This window comes from Pelmatolapia mariae, linkage group LG16_19, assembly GCF_036321145.2.
Source record: "Pelmatolapia mariae isolate MD_Pm_ZW linkage group LG16_19, Pm_UMD_F_2, whole genome shotgun sequence".
Lineage (NCBI taxonomy): Eukaryota > Metazoa > Chordata > Actinopteri > Cichliformes > Cichlidae > Pelmatolapia > Pelmatolapia mariae.
In genome coordinates this window covers 1,195,631-1,217,837 of record NC_086241.1, presented here as the reverse complement: position 1 = coordinate 1,217,837, position 22,207 = coordinate 1,195,631, and the positions used below count along the sequence as shown (strand labels likewise).

The 22,207-nt window shown below is 43.6% G+C and overlaps 1 protein-coding gene across 1 annotated transcript; it reads right to left on the bottom strand.

Annotated features, from left to right (window-relative positions):
• Positions 1-1,439: 1,439 nt before the first annotated feature.
• Positions 1,440-6,036, bottom strand: LOC134646263 (T-lymphocyte activation antigen CD80-like). Its single transcript, XM_063500102.1, has 5 exons — positions 5,839-6,036; positions 5,259-5,636; positions 3,958-4,251; positions 1,910-2,001; positions 1,440-1,739 (listed from the first exon to the last, which is right to left on the bottom strand). The coding sequence occupies exons 1-4, from the start codon at positions 5,888-5,890 to the stop codon at positions 1,916-1,918; spliced, it is 810 nt and encodes a 269-aa protein (XP_063356172.1). The 5' UTR covers positions 5,891-6,036; the 3' UTR covers positions 1,440-1,739; positions 1,910-1,915.
• Positions 6,037-22,207: the final 16,171 nt, after the last annotated feature.

Here is a 22,207-nt window from a genome sequence, read left to right as displayed (position 1 = left end):
ATAAATAATCTAGATGAATAAACCTTCCTCGTTTAAACATGTCCTGTGGTCTGCTCTCCTTTTGCTTGTGACTTGTTGATGTTTTTTATTAATAAAAATAAAAAACACTATATATAACAATGTACAACACGATCTTACAACAGGCTGTGAGTAATGCTTGTGCTGTGAGGTCCCTGCCTTCACGTGATTATGAAATAAACAGGTATGTTTATATATCATATGCTGTAACTTCTATAACTGTAACTATATGTACTGTGTATTTCTTATGTACATGTTAGAGCTGGGAGCAGAACTCAGATGAACTGGTTTTTATTTACAGGCAGACGTCCTGCGTCAGCGGGAGGCTGCAGTGTTTTATTATAGGCACATCCTATGTGAGGGTTCTGTCTTCTTGTTTAGCAAACTTCCTGCCTTTATGACCCTTTTGGTGAGCAGGAGGTCACACAAACGCACCCCCAAACACAAAAACACACACTCACGTGCACGTGAATACACACACACACACCTAGTGCCTGACACCATAGGGGGGTTTTGCAATGGGTGTTTGTGTAAACTGTGTGAGGGGAAGCTGGTTCTTTGGACTCGTTTGACACCGAGGGCAGAGGTCTGCTGCCGTCCGGCTCCCCTCGCTATAGCAAGTAAAATCGATCGATTGCTGTTCGTCTTGCTTCGTTAACGGGAATAAGTTTCTAAACCAGCAGGGCCTGTGGAAGCGCAGACCCAACAGTGACACTTGTTGTATGAGCACATGTGATCAGTACTGTCTGAAATGTAGTGATTAGGATCAATAAGTAACCTTTGATTGTGTTATGGCCAACAGGTCCAAACACAGGGTTAAATAAACTTGGCCCTGCTGAGATGCACCTGGGAGCCTCTCTGCCCGCCTCCGCTGCCCAGAGTAGCGATAAACCCTTCCTTAACAGATATAGTAGCTACCCCTGGCAGCAAAGCCGACAAAGTTGTCAGGAGGATCAATTGTTTGGTTGGTTTGCTGTGCTTGCTTGTGTCTCTCGCTGTATTATACTGTTTTTTCATATAACGCTGTTTAGTAAACTGTGTTTAACACGGCCTGGTGGTGGACACAGAAAGTCATGTTTCCAGAATATTTATCACTCATACTGCACACATTTCATCTGATTTAGGTTAATAATACACACAGATGTGTGAATGTATGTGTGTGTGATTATATCTGAGATATAAAAAATTAAACGTTCAAACTATTTGAAATGAGCTCAGCAGCTGCAGCAGGAATATTTTTTTAGCATTTTTCAGTAGAACCCGTCTTTACTTTTATTTGTTTTAATTAAAAAGACACATTAAGACGAACACTTCACCACATCATGTAGATGTGCCAGATTCACACACACAGGCTCATTTTCATCTAAATAACACTTTGATTTATTTTAAATAACACTTCTAAAGACAACAGCACGTGGACATTATATAACATAGACATTCAGTTAAACAGGCGCCCAGCATGACGCCATGTTTGATGGTCCAGTAACTGGTCTGATCTTTGGTGGGTTTAATACTCCAGCCTGAGCAGATATAGCTTCAAGTTTTGTTTTAAGCACCAGCTTAGTGTCACCCAGCAGGACCCATGAAACCCAGATTCAGAGGGTGCACACTCTCAACATCACGCACAGGTAAGGTGCAACATACAACACGCTGAAGTGTCTCCATGGCACACTGTTTCACCCCTCCACCACCGAAACGCTGCATCAGTCTACCTCAGGTGGCTGAAACACACAGATGATTGCAGCTGTAAGCACATCAGCTGTTTCCTTCAGTCATGTTTCACATGCATCATGGGAAAACCACACATCTGTGTGTGTCTGCATTTTACATCCTCTACATGCTCTACCTCTTTCACATGTTAGATACTAAAGAGTAAATAGTTCATGCTCACCTTTGCTCACTGCACGGCTGTTAGAAGAACAACAGCAGCTGCTATCAGATATACAGTTAGGGCTGCAGGTGAGCTCCTCGCTGCTGCACCTGCTGAAGACCGAGACACACCAACAGTCAGCCTCATACCAGAGCATCCTAGGGCAAGAGTTCCCCCAACGATCAGCCAGAGTTACAGGACTGAGTAAATGCTTCTCTGAGTCAGAGGGACGCTCAGTGTAAGGTGAACTCTGACTCAGGTTGAACTTTGTACTTTGAAACTTCTTCTGCAGAAACATGTTTCGTGGTTTTGTCGCCTACGTCAGTCTGAAATAAGACATGAATGATCGATACAGATACAAAAAGAATATAATCAAATGGCAAAAAGCGACACTGGTCCTGCAAAGCTTGACTGACTACTGAGGGACTCGTTTATGGTTTTGTAATTAAAATTTGAGTGTTTTACACTGTAAAAAAATTGTAATATAAAAGTATTTTTCTGTGTATTTTACAGTTTTGTACTGTTTTTCTAGAATATCATTAAATTTACATAAATAGACAGATTTCACATTTCAAATGTAAATTAACGTAAAATCACTGTAATGTAATAAAACATAATTTTCTTGTTTTTCAAATATATTTGTCTGTACATATGCATATTTAGATTGTTAAAATACATTCACAAATGTATCATAATTTCACAAATATTTGTCCGTTATTTGAAAGATTGAACTGTTAAATTCAAATGTAATTCTATGGAAATATATATAAAATGATTCTTATAAACTTTTTTTACATCAAATAATTATTATTATTATTGTTATGTAGGGCGATCGTGGCTCAAGAGTTGGCAGTTCGCCTTGTAATCAGAAGGTTGTCGGTTTGAGCCCTGGCTCGGACACTCTCGGTCGTTGTGTCTTTGGGCGAGACACTTCACCTACTGGTGATGGCCAGAGGGGAATTATAAAGTGGAATTGTAAAGCGCTTTGAGGGTCTCAAAAAGCGCTATATGAATGCAATCCATTATTATTTAAACCAACTGTTAACTGTATATTTCTGTACATTTAAGTATTATTATTCATATTGCCGCATTCATTGACCTTGTTTATAGATAATTTCATTGTTTAATCACATTAAAATGTTCCTAATTTAATATTTAAAAGCATTTGAAAAAGACAAAATCCCATGTAAGATTAGGGCAACAAACTGTATTGTCATTACTGAAAATAACGGTATTTTCAGGAGAAAGTTATTTTCTGTTACTTTCTGGTATTATTTTGGCGCCCCAGCTGCAGGAATATTACTGTTTTTCTAGGATTTATTTTTTTATGGTGTAGCTGTTTTTAGTTTTGTAAGAATGGAACACAGAGCAGGTTATGTAGGGAGGACTGCAGGGACACAGGACGACTCGCATGCATGATAAACCAGCACAGATGTTTCTCTGCAGACGTCTGAGGATTGATTTCATTCCTCTCAGCTGAACAGCAGCTCGAGAGCTCTGAAACTTCCACGATTACTCAGCGTGTTCAGGTCTGACTGCCTGATGACTCACAGCTGGACATCGCTGTAGTCTTTGCACCCTGTGATCGTCAGTTTGCTGTGAATGAGCTCCTCATGTCCTGTTTGCACAAACTACAATAGTGATGGTCTAAGATTGGAGGAAAATAAAGTAAAACTTTCTTGTTTTTGAAATAAAAACAGTTACTCAGCATATTTCCTGTCAGCTCTCATAATTCATACACTCATCAGCGCTAATATTATAAATATATATAAATTATTATAAATATAAATCAGTAGTAGTAATAACAGTAATAACACGATGATACGCTCAGAGAAACTTTTTTATCTTCAGGCATTTTTGGTTCCATCACCTGAGATTTTAAGGTCAAAGTAACACATCTTAAAAATGTGTCTCACATATATTTTAAAAACACTTCATTATAAGTGACGTATATTCACTAACTGACTCTTTGACTTTTAGTTGGTGTCACTTTCATCATTATTTGAGCGCTCCCCTTTGCGCTGTTGTAGTTTACCTTCTCTCAGCTGACTGGACGATGTGGAGCGTACCTGTGTTGAAGTTGTGGGTGACCTTCACAGTCCTGTTCAGGGTGGGGTTGTGGCTGAGACAGCTCACGGCCTCGTGACGACCTGCAGGGATGCGCAGGGTGCTGCGGGAGCTGTACAGGTGATCGTGGACGTTCTGCTTCGTTTCAGTGTTGACGTTCCTGGACTCTACTGACTGATGGGAGCTGTTAAGGAGGAGGACCCACTGTATGTCAGGGGCAGGAAATCCTCCTTGCAGACTGCACACTGCAGACATAGTCTCTGTATTAACATCCAGCCTGGGCTCCCGGTAAGGCACTGAGGGGAGAGGAGAACAAAGGTCACCTCCACTTATCACGAAACAGACATTTTGGAAGAGAACGCTTTTTTGATTTTGCAGTGGGCGTTAAACGGGAAAAGGAAAAGCATTCCAGTATCTGTGACCTAAATATGAAGCTACATCCAGTTAGCATACATGCTGGAAACAGCTGTCCTGGGTTTGCTAACAACATGAGCGTGCTAGCCATGACAGCATGTTAGCTAAGCTGAGCTAAGCTAATTTGTGTTATTTTTGTTTGTTTTTGTATTTTGCAGTAATTTGTTTGTAATATGTTGGATTACAAAGCAAACAAAAAGAGTTTTTCCTATTTTAAGACATTTTTTAATCTCATATTGGGAAATGCTTTTGTCGCATCAGGTAAAATAATAATTATAATAAAATTTAATGCAAATATGTCAGCAACTTTTGATCCTCTGAGAATAGGACAGTGTGTAAAACCAGAATATCAATGATGTGGACTCTCAACACCTCATCAGCCTTTCATGGCTGAGAGGGTAAAGACATTAAATAAAACTATTAGTGTTGTTACTGTACTATTGTTGAGTCTTTACCTTACGATATAAAAGCCTTGTTGTTGTGATTTGGCGCTGAATAAATAGAATTAAATTGAATCGCTGACAGCAAAACCTCAAAAACGAAACTCCACATTCTACATAAATCACAATCACTGCAGATTTTGTCTAAATGTAATCTGTGCTGACTGTAGCTGCTTATGTTTGACCTCTGATGATGTCATCTGTTGCTAGGCAGCTCTGTGAATTAAAAGTTATTCAGCATGCTCAGGTCTGACCGTGCCAGAGTCTGCAGTTCATGCAGCCCAGTGTTTGCTGCAGCATGAGCTCAACATGGCCAGCGTCGAAAAGCTAAACTGTGGATGATTAAATATAATCTGTGCTGATGATGTCACGTGTTACTAGCCAGCCCGGTGTGTGCCGGTCTAACTTGCCTTTCCTATTTTTGTGAAGAAAACAGAAACCTTTCTCACCAGCTACATGTAAAGTCATTTCACAGATTTGTGTGTGTTCCAGGTGGTATCGCCTCGTCCCGCTGTCGTCCAGCACTGCTGCAAATGATGAGTACGTTCTTCCATTATCATCAAGAGTCAGGTTGTTGAGTACGATGGTGATATTCCCTCTGACTATGTCCTGAGGGAAGTCTGTGACTCTGTGTTGATAGAGCTCATTTACATGCTCTGCCACCTTTCTTCCGTTATTATAGGAGTACAAAACCACATTTCTATCGTCTTGCCAATAAAATCGGAGACTCTTCCAGTCCGTGATAGCTCTATCCTGTATGCTACATTCGAGGACTGCCGAGTCAGAGATGGTGGTGTTAACATCACGCACGAGAGTCGCATCGCCCGCTGAGATTAAAAAGAAGAAAGAAAACTGTTAAAGATGAATGATTCCTCAAATGCTGAGACACTCCAACACTAAACACTCACATCTGTAGACTAAGTTTAGCTCCAGATAGGCCAAATGCTAAAGACGCTAGATAGCTTCGGTGTATTACCACCACCAACACACACACACACACACACACACATTTAAACTGGAGTAACTTACCAACCACGAGACTGGAAAATAATCCAAATACAGAAATCACTTTGGGGAGCATTTTATCAGAGACCAGCGAGCAAAATCGATGTTAGTGAACACCAACACGACAAACGAGGCTAAAGTCATGTGCAGATCAAGAAATACTTTCTGTTCTGACTCTGGTATTCCCCCGTGGCATCAGCGCTGACTCATCGTTTCAAAATAAATCGCAACAAAGCTCTAATGATACAGATTTAAAGCCCTGCTACAGACACAAGCTAATATCTGCACTATCGGTGCCCTGTGACCGCGTGCAGCCCATGTGCTTTAGCTGTTTTTGTAGAGGAAGTGGGACATGCAAAATAGCTGCTGAATAAGAAATGACGTCTGTTTGGAGGACATGGAGACTTCCCACTGTCTGAGCCCTTCCTACCCATCAAAGGGTCATCGAGTACCAGATTCAGAGAGTACTTTCTGCTCTGCACTTTAAACAGCTTCCTCTCTCTGCTGAGGACGTTTAGCTGACTTTGTTGATTTTAAAAACCATCTGCAGCTAGTTACAGATGTGAATTCAGTTTGATACAATAGGAAAGCAGGACCATGACTCACGTATGTTTGCAGGTCCAATGAGGATACCTGATTCTGTTCATCTGGACGTAGCGTTTTGTGGGAGAAATGTTTCGTCATCATCCAGGTGACTTCTTCAGTCTCAGCTGCAGGTTTCCCCAATCTTATAAACAGTGGTTGCTGATCAATATTCATGAGAATTTGCATAATTAAGATTAAGGAACTGACCTCCCAGCCTATTGTTCCTTCAGTGGGCTGGTTTCAGTCATTATGCAAATGTACTGTTTATAAAATTGAAACCTGCAGTCAGCTGAGACTGAAGAAGTCACCTGGATGATGATGAAACGTTTCTCCGTCCAGAATCAACTTTTGGAGATTTACTTACCTGGATGATTGAACATGCATCAAGATAAAGAAGGCTCCGTTTGATGCCCAGCAGTTAGTGTAAACCCAACTACAGACAAAAGGAGGAGACTCGTTACAGCTTCCTGTTGCTGTGGTTGAAGAGGGTTGTCTCTCTCTTACCTTTGGCTCCTCTGATCAGGCTGGCTGCTCTGCCTTCAGTAACCTCGCTGGTCCCATACAGACGGTTGGATTTGTACCTTTGGGTTTCATTTTTCTTCATTAGTCTTCAAAGCGATCAACAATCCTATGAGTCGTATATGTGTTGTCTTCTATCACTGACTGTACACCTACCACCTACCAATTTATTAGGTACACCTTGCTGCCAGCAGGTTGGAGCCACTTTTTTTTCTTCAGAACTTCATTCTTCGTGTCACAGATTCAACGAGGTGCTGGAAACATTCCTGCAAGACTCTGGTCCAGACGACATCACTACAGTGTCTGCAGAATACTGCTGATACAAGGATGCAGGATGGATCCATACTTTCATGTTATTTATACCAAATTCTCACCCAACAATCTGACTGTTGGGTGAGTCAGATTGTTGTTCTTTCTTTGCCGAGAGGACTTCAGGAGACAGTCTAGCAGTTCACACTATTTTATTATCAGGCAGATTTGGCTTGCACAGCTTCTCTATGTCAGGCAGTCTGCACATGGAAAAGTGCAGTACATGATTTAAAGAATATATTAGACTCATAAAAACAGGAAATAACCGTGATTGGCTACTGTCGTGGTTTAGACTCCCTGATTTGTTCTCCTCGGGGTCCTTCTGCACGGCAACACTCATTAGCCTCCAATCAGGGATCTTGTCCTGTGTAAGAAAACCTCTCCTTACCTTACAGTTGTAACCGGGGATGTTTTATTTTCATGCCGATGGCAGCTTTAACCGACACAATGAAGTCTCTACGTCTTGTTGACTAGAGCACCCTGTTATCATCCACCCGAGGCCGAGCAGCCTGTCCTGTCTCAAACTGTGTTCTGTAAACATGCAGTAATTTAACTTCTACACTCCACTCTGGCTGTGCCTCTTGGTTAACCCTTCACACTGTGGGGTTGTATCAACTCTATTATGAGCATAAATTGCAATCAATGTTAAAAAGAAAAAAAACAACATATTTCTTACACTGTTGCAGCAGAAATTGAGACTCATCAGACCAGGAAACATTTTTTCTGTCTTCTGTGGTCCAGCTTTGGTGAGTCTGTGTGAACTATAGCCTCAGTTTCCTGTTGTAGCACCTGAGGAGCACCCAGTGTGGGTTTCTGCTGCTGCAGCCCATCTCCTTTGAGGTTTGATGTGTCGTGCATTCAGAGGTGCTCTTCTGCATACCTTTGCTGTAAGAAGGTATGCAAAAGTTACTGCTTCCTTCCTATCAACTCAAGTCTGTCTGTCCCTTCATCTGTGACATATACAAGGCATTTCTCCCAGAGAATTGCTGCTTACTGGATATTTTCTCTTTTTCAGAGCTTCTCTGTAAACCTAGAGACAGATGTGCGGGAAAATCCCAACAGATCAGGAGTTTCTGTTCCAAACAGTATTTCAAACAACCATCCCACTTTCAGACTGCATGGATCAGAGAGGTGCATGGTGGGTCAGCTGGTTTTTCTGAGATGATGATGATGATGATGATGATGATGATGAGATGATGAGATCTCCTTCTTGGTGGCTTTAGGCCATATTTATAGTTTTCCCCCCATCTTTAGCCAGCTCTGCCAGGTTGAGTGAAACCCGCCATCTCTTGGTGTTTCAGCCTCTCTGCGGTCTATTGCTTGGGCTGCATTCCACCTCCATCCTGTACAAACCTGTACGCTGGCATTTCGAATGCCTCGGTCTGCTGACGTGGTGGCTTCAGGACTAATGTCATGGTGATGTCACACAGCTTCAGTGGCTATATGAGGCGATGATATGAGATAAATTGGTAACACCGAACCTTGACTTTGCCTGGCAAGAAGCACAGATCGATCACACCAGCAGCTCCTCCAGCCTTCTCCTTGGACTCAGCTCTCCTCCATGATTTTCTCACGTGACGTTGTTCTTTTACCAACTGTAGGTGTTCTCTCTTTCTCGCCATCTGATCTGTATGGAACTCTTCTATTTCATTTCAACTGCAAACTTGGGATCATTAGCACTGGCTGTGATAACTCCTTGTCTGACCTGCTGTTACAATGCAAGCTCACTGGTACTGGATGCTGCCACGCAACTTCACTCACTATGTGTTAACAGACCTCTCTGCACTGAATCACACTTAATCTCTGGCTCTCTTCCACAGCATGTCTTTGTCCTGTCTTCCATCTCTCACCCTGAGGTAGACCCTACAATAACACACATTCCCATGTAGTACATTTTTCTTATTATATTAACATAGCACAAGGTTCAGTTAGCTTTGCAAAAAGATAGCTGATAGATCCTTCAAAGAGCTACAAGTTACTTTCTTACTCTGAGTACATTTCATAGCCTGTACTTTTTAAGTTTTACTTAAAGAATTTAAATCTATATTTTTACCAGTAGTTTTTAACACAATTATTTGTACTTATGACTGAAACTAAGCTGACCATTCAGAGTCTGAGAGTTTAAAGCAGCTCTGCCACATTTGTACCATCAGATCGAGTCTTTGTGCTGTTCAGCTTCTTGAATTCGTCAGATATGTTTCAGTTCACATTTGAACTTTCACACAGTCACAAACCACATTCCTGGTTTTCTTTGCTTTTTTCTGTGTTACATGAAACATTGCAGAACAAATATCCACAGTTTCAGGTTCATTTCCTGTCTGATCAGATAGTGGCAACAAAGAAGGAGGTCTGACGGCAATCTGTCAAAACATGTGGCACTCAGACAGAAAAAAAGTTTCACAGAGAGTTTCATCCAAGATAAAATGATTTATTCGGGTCCTGTAGCTGCCAAGTGTCACACAGACGATCTCTGATGGGAAAAAGAAATCTGTGAGTCCAAGCAACCTGCACTCGGACAGTAACGTGAACATAACCCTCAATAACATGTGACCAGAAGCCACAGCGAGAGTCAGAGTGGCGTCTGAAAGAGGAAACGGCACCACAGTCTGCTATCTGCTATCAGAGCTGCTATCACTGTTTATGAGAACATTACTGGAGCTTGTAGTTGGAGTGACTTACAGCCAAATGGTGCTTTATCAGGATGCGGTGCTCGAGCATCCACTGATGGACTGAACATCCTGCAGACACTGATCGAGTCTCACCAAAGCTTTTTGTTCTCCCTGCGGGGCGCGATGGACTTTCTGCTCCTGCTCTTTCTCTGTAAGTGTGATCGTCGCTTCTCTCATTTTGGTTTGTGCCAGTGTATTTTAATAAACCTTTTAAAGTTATTATTATTTTCCAAATAACAGTTGCAAAGAGCTTGGAAGAGAAAGAATATAAGTCATCATTGCTTAAAATGGCCTTTTTTAAATTAACATTTTGTGTTATAGTTCGTTATCTATAATTCAGTGTAGTAGCTGTAACTGACGGACTATAATCTTAAGTCATGGTTGTAAACCCAGGCACATGACTGTGGGAAAAATCATAAACAGATTTAATCAGAAACCCTGCAGTGAAATCAGACAGCAGATATGTAACAGGTATCTGCTCAATGCGATTCCTACATGTTCCTGTAGCACCCGACCCAGCTAGCTAGTAATCAGATAGCATAAAAGTGTTGTAGTACTTTGGGCGGCTTGCTGTACCAACCTGTAGTACTGATGAAATACGAATTTGTGGTTACGCCTCACTGAAACAGCGAGTCAGGCTATTCACAAACACCTGACGTGTAATACAAACTCACACACAACAACACTCAAACACCAAAATAAGGGACTTTAGTTAAAAGAAAGAGAAATGAGGTTTCAGAATAAACAAAATAAATGTATTAAATAAATGTCCGTGTCAGTTCCTTTGCAAACACTTTGAATAATCACAATCACTTAAGGAAAGACTATCTCAGAATCTCAAACAGCAGAATATTCTCACACTGTTGTACTGCAACCACAAAGCAGCAAAGGATGAGAGGCTACAGCGACCAAACTCCCACAGAGGAAGTCAACATCTGGGCTGGTCTGTGCTCCACCCAGGAAAGAAACTCCCAGGGATAAGCTCCTGGTCCTGTACTCCAGGGAGCACGCTCAGTCCATTCACTCAATGACGCTTTTAAACTCATTTCAGCTTTTCATGACTTACAACATCAGCACACGTTACCATAGTGACACACAGCTAAAGGTGGTACCTGTGCTAACACTGCTAGCCACTAACATGCTGTTATTAGTAATACAATAATACACTGACTCTGACAGAAACAGTTTGAAACAAATGCATTTGCTCGTTTGGATTGAATGAATCTTTTTGTCTTTCGTCGCAGTTCTCCTTGCATCTCTGCTGCTGCCAGCCTGGTGCCAAACCATCAATGGAAGCATTGGAGAGACGCTCCTTTGGCCGTGCATGCACAAACTTACTAAGAAGTTTATCCGTGAGCAAACTTACATCTACTGGCAGGGGATGGACGGCAGCAGTAATCCCACTGTGGCCCACGTCTATGTGAAGGGAGAAGAAGACTTTCTTTATCAAAGCTCATCCTTTCAGAACAGGACTGCAATCTTCCTTTCTCAATTAGAGGATGGAAATTTCTCTCTCCTGATCAGAAACCTGATGCTGGACCACGATCGGACCTTCATTGAAGTTGTTTTTATTTCAGATGATTCAAAGGAGAATATCTGTCAGAAGACCCTGCATGTGGCAGGTCTGTATACTTCTCTGAAAAACTGATTAACATTCCTGTTTTACTCCTCAGCACAACCAGCTAAAGTAAAATATTAGATACTCTTGTTCAGGGTAGGTTTGGACCTCTGTAGAAAAATCTGTGTGAGAGTTTCTAAAACTAACAACATAAAAAAATAACTAAGAGCTAAAAACTAAAGTGTAATCTGATCTCTAGACTCACTGGTATCACTTACTCACCATCAATTTGGACTCAAACACAGGTGTAAAATTCCAGGTGGAGGCAGGTGGGGTGAACAGTGCACGCTGCATCATGTTACATTATGTTGAAATCATAAATTGACCCACAAATAATCGAAAAGGTACAAAATTGACCAGAAATGAAGAGAATGATGCGTCTTATACTCTGTGTTTCCTGTGAAAGGACCCGACTGGGTGTGGATGCTTGGATGTTTTTGTGAACTACAGACGTCTGTGGGTCCTCAGCCTGTGATGACCCACAGAAGCCGTTAACTCCTGTGGTCATCACAGGCTGATAAATTACTCACGTGCTCAAACACATTTGTACAGTCCAAAAAATCCTGCTAAACTACCTGTGACTTGTTTCTAGCGGTCTTCCAGGAACCAAACATCGAGCTAAGCCAGGCCTCAGCAACCTGCAGCACGGCGGGGGGCTATCCTGAACCTGAAGTGACGTGGCTCTCCACAGACGGCCAGGGGAATGAAACCATCCTGGAGCCACTGGAAGTAAAGATTGATAATAACACCAGGAATGGAACATTCAGCGTCTTCAGCAAAGCCGACATCAGTGGATTAAAAACTGTAACGTGCAGAATTTGTAATCCCACCTCGGGCGAATGTCAGACAACAACTAAAGACATCTCACCTGCCGGGACTTTGTTTACAGGTACCTCACTGTTAAAGTCACAGGGACCACGAAACACCAGCTCAGGTCACAGAGTGTAACCGTCTGCCAAACTTTATTTATTCTTATTGTACATTTTTATTAGATATAATAATCTTTACATTCATGTTAGATCTGTTCTAATACCAGCTTGTGTAATGATGTAAACCAGGGGTGTCCAACTCTAGGCCTCGAGGCCCGGTGTCCTGCATGTTTTAGACGTGTCCAACACACCTGATTTAAATGGCTAAATGACCTCCTCAACATGTCGTGATGTTCTCCAGAGGCCTGGTGATGAACTACTCATGTGATTCAGGTGTGTTGACCCAGGGTGAGATCTAAAACCTGCAGGACACCGGCCCTCGAGGCCTGGAGTTGGACACCCCTGATGTAGACTCACTAACAATAACACCGATATTCTCCTGTAGGGCATCAGGATAATCTGATCAAATGTTTCTAGAAGGCTCAGTCATCTTTGTTTCTTCTGCTGTGTCCTCAGAGCAGAACAAGCCTCTGCCACACTGACAGACATGTGATCAGTAAAACTAACACCACACTCTTTTTACTGTGTTTTTTTAAAGGTGGCATAGCTGTCATCGTCATCGTTACCGTCATCGTGGGGATTATCAGCATCGCTCTTTGTGTGATCTGTCAATGTGAGTGATGATTAATATGTGATATAAATGCTTCTGTGCTGAGTCAGTATTGTCTGAGTTACAGCCGAGTACAAAGACAGAAAACAGGAGTCAGATCTGCAGGTTTCACTACGTTCTTAAAAAGCTTTTAGCTTCTGCGTTTTAGGTGAACGTTTGCAGTCTGTCCGTGACGCTGTCCGTACGTACTGCTTCAATTCAATTCAATTCAATTCAATTTTATTTATATAGCGCCAAATCACAACAAAGGTCGCCTCAAGGCGCTTTATATTGTACAGTAGATAGCACAATATTAAATACAGAGAAAAACCCAACAATCATATGACCCCCTATGAGCAAGCACTTTGGCGACAGTGGGAAGGAAAAACTCCCTTTTAACAGGAAGAAACCTCCAGCAGAACCAGGCTCAGGGAGGGGCGGGGCCATCTGCTGCCACCGGTTGGGGTGAAAGAAGGAAGACAGGATAAAGACATGCTGTGGAAGAGAGACAGAGATTAATAACAGATATGATTCGATGCAGAGAGGTCTATTAACACATAGTGAGTGAGAAGGTGACTGGAAAGGAAAAACTCGATGCATCATGGGAATCCCCGGCAGCCTACGTCTATTGCAGCATAACTAAGGGAGGATTCAGGGTCACCTGGTCCAGCCCTAACTATATGCTTTAGCAAAAAGGAAAGTTTTAAGCCTAATCTTGAAAGTAGAGATAGTGTCTGTCTCCCGAATCCAAACTGGAAGCTGGTTCCACAGAAGAGGGGCCTGAAAACTGAAGGCTCTCCCTCCCATTCTACTTTTAAATACCCTAGGGACAACAAGTAGGCCTGCGGAGCGAGAGCGAAGTGCTCTAATAGGGTGATATGGTACTACAAGGTCATTAAGATAAGATGGGGCCTGATTATTTAAGACCTTGTAAGTGAGGAGCAGGATTTTGAATTCAATTCTGGATTTAACAGGAAGCCAATGAAGGGAAGCCAAAACAGGAGAAATCTGCTCTCTCTTTCTAGTCCCTGTCAGGACTCTTGCTGCAGCATTTTGGATTAACTGAAGACTTTTCAGCGAGTTTTTAGGACTTCCTGATAATAATGAATTACAGTAGTCCAGCCTGGAAGTAATAAATGCATGAACTAGTTTTTCAGCATCACTCTGAGACAGGATATTTCTAAATTTAGAGATGTTGCGCAAATGGAAGAAAGCAGTCTTACATATTTGTTTAATATGTGCCTTGAAGGACATGTCCTGGTCAAAAATGACTCCAAGGTTCCTCACAGCATTACTGGAGGCCAAGGTAATGCCATCCAGAGTAAGAATCTGGTTAGATACCATATTTCTAAGATTTTCAGGGCCGAGTACAATAACCTCAGTTTTATCTGAATTAAGAAGCAGAAAGTTAGCGGCCATCCAGGTCTTTATGTCTTTAAGACATTCCTGCAGTTTAACTAATTGGTGTGTGTTACCTGGCTTCATGGATAGATAGAGCTGGGTGTCATCTGCATAGCAGTGAAAATGTATGCTATGTCTTCTAATGATGCTGCCTAGGGGAAGCATGTATAATGTAAATAGAATTGGTCCTAGCACTGAACCCTGAGGAACACCATAATAGACCTTAGTGTGTGAAGAGGACTCTTCATTTACTTGAACAAATTGGAGTCTATTAGATAGATATGATACAAACCACTGCAGTGCAGTACCTGTAATACCTACAGCATGTTCCAATCGCTCTAATAGGATATTATGATCAACAGTATCGAACGCTGCACTAAGGTCTAGCAGGACAAGCACAGAGATGAGTCCACTGTCAGAGGCCATAAGAAGATCATTTGTAACCTTCACTAAAGCTGTTTCTGTGCTGTGATGAGCTCTGAAACCTGACTGAAACTCTTCAAATAAGCCATTCCTCTGCAGATGATCTGTTAGCTGTTTGACAACTACTCTTTCAAGGATGTTTGATATGAAAGGAAGGTTGGAGATTGGCCTATAATTAGCTAAGACAGCTGGGTCTAGAGATGCTTTTTAAGTAAGGGTTTAACTACAGCCACCTTGAAGGCCTGTGGTACATAGCTGATTATTAGAGATAGGTTGATTATATTTAAGATTGAAGCATTAATTAATGGCAGGACTTCTTTAAGCAATGTTGTAGGAATGGGGTCTAAAAGACACGTTGATGGTTTGGAGGAATTAATTATTGAAGTTAACTCAGAAAGATCGATTGGAGAAAAAGAGTCTAACTTAACATCAATGGTACTGAAAGTAGCTGTAGATAATATTACATCTATGGGATGATTATTAGTAATTTTTTCTCTAATGATAAAAATTTTATTTCTGAAGAAGTTCATGAAGTCATTACTAGTTAACGTTAAAGGGATGGTTGGCTCAGTAGAGCTCTGACTTTTTGTCAGCCTGGCTACAGTGCTGAAGAGAAACCTGGGGTTGTTCTTATTTTCTTCAATCAGTGATGAATAGTAAGATGTTCTGGCTTTGCGGAGGGCTTTCTTATAAAGCAGCAAACTATTTCTCCAGGCTAAATGATGATCCTCTAAATTTGTGACACGCCATTTCCTCTCCAGCTTACGAGTTATCTGCTTTAGGCTACGTGTTTGAGAATTATACCACGGAGTCAGGGACTTCGGATTTGAGGCCTTAGTTTTCACAGGAGCTACAGTATCCAGAGTCGTACGTAGTGAGGAGGTAAAATTATTAACAAGATAATCGACCTCTGTTGGAGTAGTGTTCAGATAGCTGCCCTGCTCTATGTTGGTACAGGGCATTGAAGATGATAACAGTGGGTGGATTATATTCTTAAACTTAGTTACAGCACTTTCAGAAAGACATCTACTTTGATAAAGTCTACTCTCCACTGCTGTGTAATCAATTATTGTAAATGTAAATGTTATCAGGAAATGATCAGACAGCAGAGGGTTTTCAGGAAACACTGTTAAATGTTCAGCTTCTATGCCATATGTTAAAACAAGATCTAGAGTGTGATTAAAGTGGTGGGTGGGTTCTTTTACATTTTGAGAGAAGCCAATTGAGTCTAATAACAGATTAAATGCCATGTTGAGGCTGTCATTTTTAGCATCTACATGGATGTTAAAATCACCCACAATAATTATTTTATCAGAGCTGAGCACTAAATCAGATAAAAAGTCTGAGAAATCAGAGAGAAACTCTGTGTAAGGCCCAGGTGGACGATAGATGATAACAAGTAAGACTGGTTTCTGAGTTTTACAGCTGGGGTGGACAAGGCTAAGCATCAGGCTTTCAAATGAATTAAAAGTCTGTCTGGGTCTTTGGTTGATTAATAGGCTGGTGTGAAAAATTGCTGCCACACCGCCCCCTCGGCCTGTGCTTCGAGGTTTCTGGTAGTTAGAATGACTCGCGTGCAGCGGGGCTAGGGGAGGGTCTGTGCTGATGGACGTGGGTTACTGACCTGGTAGCCTGGCTGCCCCTGGGTGGGTCCAGGACAGCCGTGAGGTTCTGGGGGCGCTCCGTCTCTGGGCTGGGGCCCTGGCCGGGCCTCGGGGGCTCGGGTCCTGGTTGGTGTGTTGCTGGGGTTGTGGGCGGGTGGGTATATGGGGGCCCAGTCCTGGCGCAGGGCGCCGCCGGTGCATCGAGCCACCTGGGGGACTCTTCAGCTGGTGGGGGAGGTTGTCACATCTTGCAGGAGCTTTCCTCTCCTCAGGAATTCTCTCTGCAGGAGGGGGAGATATAGGAGAGGTGGAGGAAGATCTCAGCCTGGGTGTCTATTGTCTTGTGTAGTCTGGAAGATGAGTGGATGATGGGGTGGGTGCAGTTTTCTCTGTGGTGGGGTCGGGTGGGCTGTCCCGGGCTCTGTGGGGCCGGGCGGCGCTGCTGCACTGGGCCCTGGTCCGGATGGGCCTGGGCCCCCTTTCCCTGGCGGGTTGCAGAGCATGGGGGTGCCTACTGGGGTCAGCGGGGGAGCTGGCCCCAAGGAGGGGTCACTTGCCCCTCCCTTTCTTCCCTCCCCATCTCCAGCTGCCTCCCTCTTCCCGCTCCACCACAATCACCCACACATGCAGGGCCTTGGGGTAGGGGTGTGTCACCAGGGTGCAGAGGAGGCATCCCCCCCTCTGTCCCCTTCTGGCTGCCTCTGCCTCAATTTTATCTCACAACTTAGACATTCACATTACTCACACTCTCATAACACATACATATAGGATCTTGGGGGTGGGCTCACCACACGGACTCCAAATTACCATCAGGGTGTACACCTCACCCCTGGCGTCGTTGCCCACCTCTCAATTTTAAATACACGTAGACATTGAGGGCTATCAGGAGGGGCTATGCGCTTACCTGCTGCTCTCTGGCAGGTAGCTCCATGCCCTCCTGGGTTTTAATTGCACCTTAGAACACATATACATCAACACTACATATGAGCGGGTAGAGGGAGGTTTGGAGTCTTCTCACACCCCCGTTCTCTGCGGCCTGCTGGAGCGGGGGGGCTAGGAGGAGGAGTTGGCCGTCCGACTGGGGTCTGGTGTGTGGGGCCTCCCTGCTGCTGCGGAGTCGGGGCAGTCTGCTTCTCCCCACTGCAGGGAAAAGGGTAACACCACCTGGGTCTGGGTGCAGTTTCCCCCTCCAGGGGCAAGGGTACCTAGACCCGGTTCTTAGAGTACGCTTGGGGAGTGTGATTGTGTGTACAGCGTCTCTTTATGTCTGTCTCCACGTTGGTTGAGTGTGGAGTAATTGCCTATGAGAGCATGAGGGTGGGAATGGATGTTTGTATTTGAGTGTGCCTGTATGTCTGTGTCTATATGTCAGGTTGGGTATCAGACGCCACCTCTCTGGGGACATCTCAGGCCCTCCAAGGTTTGGAGGCCTATCTCCCCCCACCACTTCCCCTGCCGGTGGCAGACGCCCTCAGACATCGATGCGTTGGTGGTTCTTTGTGTCCGGGGGTGGGCGTCCAGGTACACACCGGCTCACTCCTTGGTGGCTGCTTGTCGGGGCCTGGAGCCTGGGGCTCGCTCGGGTCACTTCGGGGGTGGGGTGCCCTCGGCCTCTCGGCCTGGGGCTCGGTCACTCAGGCACAGCTGGCTGCCGGCGGAGCTCACGGGCACGTCACTGCAACCCCCCCTGGCTTCTGCTCCGCGGCTGCTGAGTGACCCCTCATCTGGGACTCTCCTCAGCTCTTTCTGGGATAGTGGCGCGGCTGCCCCTCTGTTGGTCTTCCTTGGTCTCTTGTGTTCTGGGGGCCTCTGGATGTCTGGAGTTTTGATCTCCTCCATACCTGCTTCATGCCCTGGAGGATGGGACTGTGGCCCCCCACACCCTCTAGCAGATCATTACATTAAGGAACCTTTTAAATACAAGCGCGCTCATGCTCACAGGTGTACACACAGGTGATCACACACACAAACTACACCCTTTTTGGCTCCTACCTCAAAGCACACTGTGCGCTGTCGATCTTACGTGCTGCACAATAATGTTTAATATTAAGTATTTAGTGTTATATTCCCATATATCATTGTGATGTTGTTCATTCTATTACTCTCGTTTTCTTCTGCTTGTTTTCTTTTTTCTTTCCCAACAGGTGATCCAGGTGATCGATATATGTATTTTTTGTCTGCTTATTTTGTTGGTTTTTGTTTTTTGCCCTTTATCCCCGTCCCTCTTCTTCGCTGTTTTTTTTTTTTGTTTTGTTTTGTTTTTTCCCCCCTCTTTCTTTCTCCCTTTTCTTTTCCCCTGTCCCGTATCTAGCAAGTAAAAAAAATAAAATAAAATAAAATAAAATAAACAATAAAAGGTCAATCAAATGGACCATTACGGCAAGGCTGGGATGGTCCATTTGGTAAAGTAAATCCGTTGGGCATCTTTCTTCGCCTTTAGACAATAATTCTGATGGCAAAAGAACCAAACGGGACAGGTTTAAAAAAAAAAAAAAAAAAAAAAAAGAATGACTCGGGGGTGTTGATTCATTTAAACTAACATAATCATCCTGCTGCAACCAGGTTTCTGTAAGGCAGAGTAAATTGATTTGTTGATCAATTATTAAGTCATGTACTAACAGAGACTTGGAGGAGAGAGACCTAATATTTAATAATCCACATTTCACTGTTTTACTCTTTGGTTCAGATGTGGATTCTGTATTGTTCTTTCTTTTTGATTTTTTATGTTTAAGTTTTTTATTGCTGGTTTTTGGTTTGTTTTTTGTCTTTTTGGGAGCTGACACAGTCTCAATGGAGATGGGTTTTTGGGGGGGTAGCAGGGGGAGAGAGGCTGCAGAGAGGCGTGTAAGACTGCAACTCTGCTTCCTGGTCCCAACTCTGGATAGTCAGATTTTGGGGGGTTTAATAAATTGGTCCATATTTCTAGAAATGAGAGCTGCTCCATCCAAAGTGGGATGGATGCCGTCTCTCCTAACAAGACCAGGTTTCCTCCAGAAGGTTTGCCAATTATCTATGAAGCCCACATCGTTTCTGGGACACCACTCAGACAGCCAGCAATTTAAGGAGTACATGCGGCTAAACATGTCACTCCTGGTCTGATTGGGGAGGGGACCAGAGAAAACTACAGAGTCCGACATTGTTTTGGCAAAGTTACACACCGATTCAATATTGATTTTAGTGACCTCCGATTGGCGTAACCGGGTGTCATTACTGCCGACGTGAATTATGATTTTACTGTATTTACGTTTACCCTTAGCCAGCAGTTTTAAATTTCCTTCAATGTCGCCTGCTCTGGCCCCTGGAAGACAATTGACTATGGTTGCCGGTGTCTCTAGCTTCACATGTCTGAGAACATAATCACCAATTACCAGAGTTTGACCCCCGGCGGGTGTGTCGCCGAGTGGGGAAAAACGGTTAGACACATGAACAGGTTGGTGGTGTACCTGGGGCTTCTGTTTAAGACTATGCTTCCTCCTCACCGTCACCCAACCGCCCTCGTTCCCCAGCTGCTTGGGGTCTGCCGGGGGAGAGCTAGCGGGGCCTACGCTATCGTCGGCTGCACCAGCTACAGGGGCCTGGCTAGCTACGGGTGAATGAAGGGTGCGAAGCCGAGTCTCCAATTCAGTAATCCTGGCCTCCAGAGCTGCAAATATGCTACATTTGTTACAGGTATCATTACTGCTAAAGGAGGCCGAGGAGTAACTAAACATCTGACACAATGAGCAGGAAAGTGCAGGAGGGACAGGTGAAGTAGCCATGGTGCTAACGAGTCGGCTACGAGCTAAGCTAAGCTAGTGAAACAGTAAAGAGACAGTGAGTGAATACTTTGGCTATAAATTAGGTAGTGAGCACACAGAAAGGGTGATTCAGATGAAGCACGTTAAGATTATACTATGAAAAAGGGATGTATCAAAAGATTTCAATTAAATTGCTAAGCAGAAAAGCTACTCAGAAACACCACTGTGTTTGAGCAGGAACAGGAAGTGATACTCTACCACAAAGCGAGCGAAACACCAAGTGACAGCGCCACCCACAGGATGCAGTCAGGCAAGTACAGTTCTCCAAAGAGAACTGTACTTGCCCAGTGATCTGAGCAGCAGATCACTGGGCTTCTGTCTGCAGCGCTGACGGTGTAACAGTCACCCAAGAGCAAGGCACCAGGAATCAGAGGCAGTATTTTAACCCTTTAGCATCCACCAGGGTTTTACTGAACCTTTGCCTGTGTGCAGCAGGTTTTACAAAAAAACCGTCTGATGTCCAAAATGGACGAGGCTTTAGTTGAAAAGTAAGATCCTGTAGTTTCTACAAGTCACATGTGGTTAAAACTAAACCCGGCTCTCGACAGGTTAGCTGTGACCTGCTGGTGGACTGGAGGCAGTGTTGTTTCCTTGGATTCGGCATGCAGAGGGGCAAGTCCAGAAAAGTCTGAGAGTTCATACATGAAGAATCTAAATGCTAATACACAAGCAGCCATTTCAACAGGTTTGCAGGTCCTGAAAAGAAAAAGACGCTTTTTCAAAGCTCTGTGTCCACAGCTTGAGTCAGCACAGTTAAGATTGGTTACTAGCTGTTACTAGCTGGTACTAGCTATTCACAGTGCAGCAACTAAAGCTAATTTGACAGCAGGGAGCAGGGACACAGGCAGAGTACACCAGTTTGATTCAGTTTTATTTGTACTGCATCACAAAAGTAGTTGCCTCAGAGCACCTGCTGGAGTACCTGAGAGATTCTGGGGGAGAGAAGGTGTGGAAGTTAGACGCACCTGTTCAGGTCCAACAGTCTGTCACACAAAGTGTCAGGAAACAGTAAAAGTGTTTGTGAGCCTGAATGTGACACTGGTCGAGAGAACTTTTCTACCTCGTGCTTTCAGACACAATCGTATTCACCCATAAACACAGTTTGTTGGATGTTTAGGAAACTTTTGGTCTTCAGTGTTCAAATCACTTCTTTCCCGTTAATGAAAAACTTTCTTTTGTTTCTCTGACTGAACGAAAACAAGTAAATGGAAGAAGAACCTCCACAGGATGAAGGTGTCCCTGTTTGACTGTGGACGTTAGAGGAACTCACGTTTTTGGACATGAACACCAACGTGAACACGGATGCTGGAGCCTTATTTTTTTTATTTATCGTCTCTTATTGACAGTATGACATCTTAATGAACACCGACAGGAGAAATGTTTCTCAGGTCCAGCTCCACATTGAGCAGGACGCCGAGTCCTTCTGAATCAGCTGACTCTCTTTTTACCATAACTTTAAAGGAGTTATAAGTGAAGCCACGCAACACTTTACTTCATGCTGTAAATTTTTAAAGTGGCAGACTGCAGCCGACTTGTTTTCTGTCAGGAGTCGTCGGGAGAGTGGAGCAGGAAGCATTATCAGGAGGAGGAAGGACCGTCCACCGTGCGCTCGGCTGTTTGTTTGGGACTGAAACAGGAAGTGATCGGGTTTTGGAAGCTGCTGGGACTGACTGATGGTGCAGAGTAATAAAGACTGGACTGCGCAGTGACCAACATCCCATGTTATGACTGTTTCTGCAGGACATGTCCTTTTCTAAAGTCCACCTTTTACCCAGAGTTTATGACTGACATCTTCTTACAGCCAGAAGAAGGTCGGCCCGTCTAATGCTGTGCTTTCCGTATTAGTCATTAGCAATGTTGGGCAAGTTACTTTGAAAAAGTAATTAATTATAGTTACTAGTTACTTCTTCAAAAAAGTAACTGACTTAGTAACTGAGTTACCAGATTCTA

Coding starts and splice junctions, on each gene's coding strand:
- LOC134646263 (XM_063500102.1), bottom strand. CDS start 5,890: ATGCTCCCCAAAGTGATTTCTGTATTTGGATTATTTTCCAGTCTCGTG. Junction 5,637..5,838: donor ATTTTCCAGTCTCGTGGTTG/GTAAGTTACTCC, acceptor TTTTAATCTCAG/CGGGCGATGCGACTCTCGTG. Junction 4,252..5,258: donor AATGACTTTACATGTAGCTG/GTGAGAAAGGTT, acceptor CTCTCCCCTCAG/TGCCTTACCGGGAGCCCAGG.